At 40.8% G+C, this 8,951-nt stretch overlaps 1 protein-coding gene across 1 annotated transcript; it reads left to right on the top strand.

Moving 5' to 3' along the window:
* The first annotated feature begins 1,146 nt into the window (after positions 1 to 1,146).
* Positions 1,147 to 2,934, top strand: CHRM3 (cholinergic receptor muscarinic 3). Its single transcript, XM_075555680.1, has one exon. The coding sequence runs from the start codon at positions 1,162 to 1,164 to the stop codon at positions 2,932 to 2,934; it is 1,773 nt and encodes a 590-aa protein (XP_075411795.1). The 5' UTR covers positions 1,147 to 1,161.
* The last annotated feature ends 6,017 nt before the right edge of the window (positions 2,935 to 8,951 follow it).

Below are 8,951 nucleotides of genomic sequence, written 5' to 3'. Positions count from 1 at the left end.
ATAGGCACGTGTGTTTTGTATTTAATTATTTTTCCTTTTTGGAGTTAAAATGTCTAAAGATAAGGAACAATCAAACCTATTCAAATCATTTTATATACTCTCTGGTAATGATTCTGCTAAATGTTATCACCCAAGCATGCCTATTACCTGGAACTAGAATATTACTTTAGTGCCCATGCTTTACAAAGAATTGTTACAAGTTGTTTTAAAGAGAACTCCTATATGTGTTTTAATTTAAATTTAGTTATTCTTATTTCTGCACTTGACCTGAGCTGGTGTTACTGGCTGCAATGAGGCTTATCTGGCTGGTATCGCTGTAAAGTTGTACACGTCAACCTGCTGTGGCCATTATGTTGACTCTGGCTCATAACAGCCCTCTAAGACGGAGTAGAGTGATCCCGCTGGGTTTCTGAGACTGAATTGTTATGGAAGTAAAAAGCCTCATCTTTCTCCCAAGGAGCACCTGGTGATTTTGAACTGCTGATATTGTGATTAACAATGCATAGCCCACTATCCCACCAGGGCTCCTGTCTGAAGCCTTGAATTGATAAATATCTGGATAGATAAAAGGCAAATACATAAAATCGATGCATCAAGCCATGTGATGATAAACATTGTATATGTGCCATCTAACCATCTATATTTCTCTTACATATAAGAAGGATTTTGCTGGATCACAGTATGATAGTAATGTGGAAAAAAGCACTATCTGTCTCAAGTGCAGGAGATGGCAGACTTTTGAGATTAAAGAGTCAATCCTGTCCCACACAAGGAGTTAAAATTATTTGACAGCCATAAATACGTTTTTACAAACAAATGAAATATCACTATTATCTGAATAAGATCCTTTAAAATTTTCATATTTTACATCAGACCACACGTACTGAAAGAGCCATACATGGCTCGCAAGCCAGTTTCCCGACCACTGCTTCAAATCAGCTAATTATGCTATATTGAATCAATTTGTTTCTGCTTGTTCCTCACATTTACCAATAGCTTAGAGGGTGGATTTGATATATTGTGCCGTATGGAGGTCCAATAACCTATAATAGATGTTCCATGTCTTTTAAAATGTGAAATGAGAACACACTGTCAATGAAGATCGCAATTTCCCTAACGCTGCCTTTTCTTTCTCTCCACAGACTATGTCAGACGGTCACAATGACCTTACACAATCATAGTACACCCTCGCCTTTGTTTCCGACCATCAGCTCTTCCTGGGTGCACAGCCCCTCGAACACCAGACTGCCCTCAGAAGCAGCCACTCGTCTGGGCGGCCTCAACCTTTCTCAGGCCACTGGAAACGTCTCGTCTCTGAATGACACGGCCAGTGACCCCCTGGGAGGCCATACCATCTGGCAAGTGGTCTTCATTGCATTCTTAACAGGCTTCCTGGCCTTGGTGACCATCATTGGCAACATCCTAGTCATTGTCGCATTTAAGGTAAACAAGCAGCTGAAGACAGTGAACAATTACTTCCTCTTAAGCCTGGCCTGTGCAGACCTAATTATAGGGGTTATTTCCATGAATCTTTTTACTACCTACATCATCATGAATAGGTGGGCTTTAGGGAACTTGGCCTGTGACCTTTGGCTTTCCATTGACTATGTGGCTAGCAATGCATCTGTGATGAATCTTCTAGTCATTAGCTTTGACAGGTATTTTTCCATCACAAGACCACTGACGTACCGAGCCAAGAGAACCACAAAAAGAGCCGGTGTGATGATTGGGTTGGCTTGGGTCATCTCCTTTATCCTGTGGGCTCCTGCCATCTTGTTCTGGCAATATTTTGTTGGGAAAAGAACTGTGCCCCCAGGGGAGTGCTTCATTCAGTTCCTCAGTGAGCCCACCATTACCTTTGGCACAGCCATCGCTGCCTTTTATATGCCTGTCACCATCATGACTATTTTATACTGGAGGATCTATAAGGAAACTGAAAAACGCACCAAAGAACTTGCTGGTCTGCAAGCCTCTGGGACAGAAGCAGAGGCAGAAAACTTTGTCCACCCCACAGGCAGCTCTCGCAGCTGCAGCAGCTATGAGCTCCAACAGCAAAGCATGAAACGCTCAGCCAGGAGGAAACGTGGTCGCTGCCACTTCTGGTTCACCACCAAGAGCTGGAAACCCAGTGCTGAGCAGATGGACCAAGAGCACAGCAGCAGTGACAGCTGGAACAACAACGATGCCGCTGCCTCGCTGGAAAACTCGGACACTTCGGATGAGGAGGACGTCGGCTCGGAAACCAGGGCCATTTACTCTATTGTGCTAAAGCTTCCAGGACACAGCACCATCCTCAACTCCACCAGATTACCTTCCCCAGAGAACTTCCAGGTGCCTGAGGAGGAGACGCTGAAAGGAGACTTAGAGAGGAAAGCGCACAAGCTACCGACCCAGAGAAGGATGGAGGGTGGAGGCAGTTTCCAGAGAAGCTTTTCTAAGCTTCCCGTCCAGTTGGAGTCAGCTGTGGACACAAACAAGTCCTCTGATGACAACTCCTCTGTGGGAAAGTCCACCACCACTCTACCTCTGTCCTTCAAAGAAGCGACTTTGGCCAAGAGGTTTGCTCTGAAGACCAGGAGCCAGATCACTAAGCGGAAAAGAATGTCCCTCATCAAAGAGAAAAAGGCCGCGCAGACCCTCAGTGCGATCTTACTTGCCTTCATCATCACCTGGACTCCATACAACATCATGGTTCTGGTGAACACCTTCTGTAACAGCTGCATCCCGAAAACCTATTGGAACCTGGGGTACTGGCTGTGCTACATCAACAGCACCGTGAACCCCGTGTGCTACGCCCTGTGCAACAAGACATTCAGAACCACCTTCAAGACCTTGCTGCTGTGCCGGTGCGACAAGAGGAAGAGGCGCAAGCAGCAGTACCAGCAAAGACAGTCGGTCACTTTCCACAAGCGTGTGCCTGAGCAGGCCTTATAGAACACAGGTGTGACAATAGCCGCAACCAAACACACATCCTTAACCACACACCTTCCAGACGCCTGAGGGGGCGAGGAAGCCCGTCATTTCTGGTGAGGATGAGACAGTGTTTTTTCACCCAGATGTGGAAGAAGCTACCTGTCTGCTGACCCTTTGAATGACCTATTTTACTACAAAAAGTAAAATTCAAATAAAGTTAAAAAAACAACTGCACACTACTAGACATAAAGGAATTTATTCTGAAAATAGACTTTAAATGCTTTTTCTTAAGGAGAAAGGGGGGGGGGGAAACCTTCACAATAATGATACACCCAAATTAACCTGCCTGCAGATTGTCATTCACATTAGCTCTGGAATCTCAGAGGAGCATTGGTAGCTGGCTCGGTGGCCATCTTCTTCAATGGATCCCTAAACTGTGGGTCCATGTCTCCCTGTGGAACCCAGCAGTGAAATTCAGGCGAGTGAGAATCTGAAATTATTTCATATGTTTGCACAGCTGAATTTTCCTGTCCCAATAGAGCTTCCATGTCTTCTCTTTGGTGTGTTGTTGATCTTGCAAAGTACCGTTTTGTGCAGTTTAAGTTTCATACAAATAAAAATATATGAGCATATATGTGCGTGTAAATTTTTCATGCACACACATGTGTATATACTGGGAAACACTGAGCTGAAAATTTGTTAATGCAATATATGCTTCCAGTTCTTTAGGATTCCAACAATCATAAAAGTGAAATTGCTAATTTAGTGTTTTTTGAAACCAAGTATGTTTTTTCACATACCACTCTGGAGAATCTTTTGCACAGAGCAGATCTGTACAGAGCAGACAGGCCCATGAGCTGGGGTGAGGGCATGTTTGAGTGTGTTCTGTTGTTTTCTTCTGCAACAAAGGTAAACCAGAACCCCTCTAACCTCCAAGAATGAATCAAAACCGTATATTTCAAATAGATAGTCCAAATTTGAACATGTTTTGAAGCAAAACTTTGGGTATTTAAACTGCTTAAGACTCAATAAAAGTGTCGCATTTGAACATCATTACACAGCAATATATGTGGAAAACAAAAGGAAAATTGTGAGAGGAGGATGAAGAGGAGCGTGGTAAGCAAGATCTCGCCACCTGGAACTTTCCAACAGTGGGGAAAAAAGGGCTTAACATTTTGTAGCATAGCCACTGTCCGCGCTTTCCGGAGTCGGGTTGGGTTTATAAAGTGATATCGCCTCTGAAGAAAGGACTACACTTTTTTAAATGTTCAAATTGACTCCTTTACATTTTAGGAACTAATTTTGTATTATCTTTTAAATTGACAAAAAAAATGACCTGTTTTATTTGGGGCAGGGGTGCTGCTGTTCTTGTTCCTGCTGTAACCGTTGGGTTGGTTTTCTTTGTGCCTGGGCTACGTGGGGAAAGGGTGGGGGAGGGAGTGGGTGGGCCTTGGCGAAACCCTTACCTTTGTACAGGGCCTCCGTGTAGTAAACCCAGAGCGGAGATAAAAGCTGCTTTTGTACTCAGTGTGAGGTGGTGTTTACAGATAACTTTGACAACAGTGGAAATGTACTCAGTGTTGTCTGTGTATCTGAGCTATTTAATTTTGTGTTATGTTTATATGAAGAAATATTTATGCATACTTCACCAAGTGTTTATTTAACGTTGAAAAATATTACTCTTCAGTCTTCTGCTGTGGTGTCCTTTAAAGTGATTCTTAAGGTCCACTTGAGCAATAAATAAAGTAAACTAAACTTTCATGTGGCTAAGAATAACGAAGTCATCCTGTTGGCATCAGTAAGCATCTAACTATAAGTATTAAAAATACAACTAACATCAACATCAATTTTATATTTTACAACCACTCTTTGGTGAAAGATGAGAGGAACTGAACAAACCCTCTACCATTATATTTGAAAGTTCATTTATAAAGAAAATAAATACATCTAATTGACAGAGTGACATTTTGTGTGGCCCATATTCAACCAAAGAACAAGAGAAAAACAGATTCTTTTCTAAAACGTTAGCAAAATATATGATATTATGTTATCCATCTGTGAAATGTGTAGTAAATAATAGTCTCTATATTTTATTATTCAAGTTGGTTTAGCATTAATAAATATGTGAATGCTTATTAAACCTTCCCAATACTTTAGTAATCCATGTCCTTTGGAGACTCCTGCTGCCCAGGCTCCCTCTCAGAAGGCCAGCTTATTTCAATTAAAAAAGGAAAAAAATTAGAGAGAATCGAGAAATATCAAAACCCTGAGCTATGGTGGAGCTTCAATAGATAGTAAAAATAAGAATGGTTATCTCCTGACCTTTGTCCTTGTATGATCCTGAAAGTAGCTGAAAAGAAACAAACCAAAATTCTGGTTCTCCTCTTGTATTATTATAATATTCTTTTTTAAGGCTCTTATGGATGAAAGCTACTTTTAAATATGAAGGGGCTTCGAAAAAGTCCGTTATCTTTTCATTCCATTTTCCACAATTTTTGAGGCCCTCTCCAAGTTCAAGATCCACCAGTTGGTAATCAAATCATTTCATTCTATATAAATGAAGTTTTCGAAGCATTCAACATTTTCTTACAAAATCAACAAGATAAATGCAAGTAGACTTACAAATGCTCCAGTGGAACCACACGATTCAGGATAGGGTTCTGACCCTACCCATCTGGCCTGGGCTGCAACCACCCAAATAATTACCAGGAGAACCCAGGGGCTCACATTTAGTTACCCAGGCGTTCTACACAAGCAGCGTATTGAAAGGGGCCACGCTCTCAGTTGCATAACATATTAATAAACCATTCCTGGCCCAAATTAAAATCTGAACCCTATGAAGGAACTTGGTGGTACAGTAGTGGCTCAAACTCACCTTATAGGTCCATGGGAGAAGACGTGGTGAGCCGTTCCGTAAAGCTGGAAACCACAACAGTCTATGAGACAGGTCTACTGTTGTGGGTTAGAATCGCTCCTACAATCCATAATATCAGCAACAAACCTGTCAAAGTAAAAATATCTTAGGTAGGAGTGAACGTGCTTATGATTATTTCTTGAAGTCCAGAATACTTGCCAGTCCCACAGTTTACAGCTGAATCTTGTCATTGTGTTGAATGGTACGTGAGTTTGTACGTTGAGTTCTTAAACGGCGGAAGCTGTCCTATTCATTGCTTTGTAACCGGGGCTGGCAGTGTCTAGCAAAGCGTTGTTGTTGTTGCCCAGGAGTTAATGCTGACTCATGGTGAGAGTTTATCTTATGTGTACACTAAGTAGATCAAAACTCCATAAGATTTTTGAGAATGTGACTTTGGGGACTTTTTAGAAGTAGGTTGCCAGACCTACCTTCCAAGATGCTTCTGGAGGGTTTTGAACCACCGACTTTCCACCTAGCAGTCAGCATTTAGCTGTTTTTGCCACCCAGGGACTATTTAACATAAAGAATATGTATAAAATATTTGCATTTCATTCAGATCAAAAGATACATTGTAGGGAAATGAACTGAGTGATGTAACCAATTCATACATGTACCTATCCAGTTTATCTAACCAATGAGCAATACTCGCCAGGAGTCATTCTAAAACTTTAGGAAACTTGGTTTATAAGTGGGGTGCTTATCTAGTAAAACAGAGAAATTCTTCAAGTATAAATGAGGTACTGAATATTAGACTCCAGAAAAGGAATTTCAGAATCATCTCTCTCTTTTTTTGCTCAAACTCAATTGGAATATTTTTACTATGAATCAGAAAGAAGGAACACCTGGTTGTCCCTGCCAGCCCAAGTTGAAGTCTTGGGAAGACACGGAGGGCCCATGAATGTGCGCTGTTTGGACAAGTCGCAATCTCTATGTAGTTTCACAGGAAATACCCTTGCATGTTGTTCTGCTTGGCATGGAAAGTTCAGAGTCCCCTTGAACCTCTTCTGCGAACAATTCCACAAAAACCCTTTCCTATCAGGTACGTGGTCACTTTCCATTTCCTGAGTGCCCTTCAGGAAAAAAATCATTTGGAATCTGTGCTTAGAGCTCCACAAAAGTGACATTTTAAACAACATCTTTCTTTTTCCCACATATGAAAACTGTCACTGCCTGTGGGGCACACATAAGTCAGAGTTAAAAGGGCTTCCAAGGAAATCGGGAATTCCACCCTGATTTCTCCTGGTAGGGAGCTCTTCAGGAGATGTGTCTCTGAGACATTTAGATGCTCCCATGCCTCTTATTGATGAGGGACTATAGAAAACCATTGTCCAAAACAGGATGAGTAAATATTTGCTTTTATCAAAGCTTTATTTTAAATAGTACCTAGGTTTTTATCAAAGGCACTAAGTTTTACCTTTTATTTTTTATCACCTAATAGCACTTCCTCAGAAATTATTTCAGGTGTGTCATATGACATTTCCATATTTTATCCTGGAAACGAGTCAGTGGTCTATACTGTTAAATGATGCCTGCAGTGTTGTGGTGAATATTATTGCCTAAGATTAACAGTGAATGAATAAATAAAATTATTATTAAACTAAGATTGTGGCTTGCTTTCATTTTAATTTAGGGAATCTATTGAAGTAGCATGAGTTTTTTTCTGTTAATAGGCATTTGCACATCTGTGTAAAGTTTGAAATAGATTTTACACTGACTTTCCTTTCTTTTCTTCATGTAGTAGTGTTTTCCACAAATGCTGCCATTATAATCCTAAAAGATTTACTAATACCAAATTTAAGAATATCTATTAAGCAAGGACAAATTATGTCTACATAGTGGTGAGAGTCAAGATGGGAGGAGTCTCCAAATGATGACCATGTAGAATCTGCCAACTCTACCCAATACTGACAGTGGCCTCTTTCCCAGGGTGCAGCTCTGCACGACCTGTCTTGAACCGCCTGCGAGTGTGGCCTTGGGTGCCCGGAACCTGTCTATTGTGTGTGTGTCCAAACTATTTTTGTAGTAACTAACTCAACATCATGCCATTCCATCGTTCACTAATATCTCAGTGTTGTACATGTGCTACCAAAAGCAGTTTCAAAATATTTTCTTCCTTGAACTCTTTCTTATCAGCTGCACATTATGCACCACCTCCCTCAACATACCCTGCAGAAACGTTTGTTCTAGTTCTTGTCTCCATCAGTTCATCAGCCCTGCGTTTCATATACTGAAAACCTAGAGAACAGCACAGTAAAGATTCAAGAAGGCTACTCACAATTTTAAAAATACAATAGAGATAAGCCCAATATGAAAAAAATACAGAAAATATTTTAAAACTAGAGAAAGCCCAAGACATATCAGAGGGCAATTTGGGTGATAGGGGTTTAACCATTCAAGTCAGATTTATCAATGTAATCTGTTATATATAGTCAGCTCTCCAATACGCTCTGCCTAATGACCAGTTTATTCCCATCACCCACTGTGGCTAGAAGGAAATCACGAGGGGCTTTTTCCATGTGGAGATCCTACAAATACATTCCAGGACCCAACTGTCATCAAAGCCTTCTGAAAATCAGAATTTCATCATTTGAATTATACTATTTTCTCCTTTGGTTTTGAATTATATACTGTAATTTGCTATCCTTGGGTCATGGATGTTGGTGTGCTTCTTCCAGGTGAACTTAGTTGATGTCTCACTTAGATGGCTGCTTGTTTGGAAACAAGTCTTTAAGACCCCAGATGTTACTCTCTCTCTGATAGCTAGGCACTGTATAATTTCTTCAACACAGTGTTTTTGTTTCTTTCCCTTCTGAAATCCTTGTAAGACATGGATTATTCCTCTTAATTGTGTCCCACATTGTTCTCAAGATTTTCTAAGTCCTTTTTGTATTTTTTGTTATTTCCTCTACTCTTAGATTGGAGTTTACAGATTTGCCTGTAAACTCACTAATTCGGGGGTCCATCTCTTCAATTCTCTTTCTCTGTTCTTTTATAGTATTGCGTCCTTCTGCACAGATATCTTCTGTGTTTCCTTCATGAGGGCTAGAGTAAGGAGCATGGCCATGTTATAAGAATCAATTGTTCTTAGATTGAAGCTATGATTATGTGCAAGTCCAAAATCCAT

The sequence above is a fragment of the Tenrec ecaudatus genome, chromosome 8 (genome assembly GCF_050624435.1).
Source record: "Tenrec ecaudatus isolate mTenEca1 chromosome 8, mTenEca1.hap1, whole genome shotgun sequence".
In the NCBI taxonomy this organism is placed as follows: Eukaryota; Metazoa; Chordata; class Mammalia; order Afrosoricida; family Tenrecidae; genus Tenrec; species Tenrec ecaudatus.
Note: the sequence above shows the minus strand (reverse complement) of the source record. Positions and strands in the feature narration are given on the sequence as shown.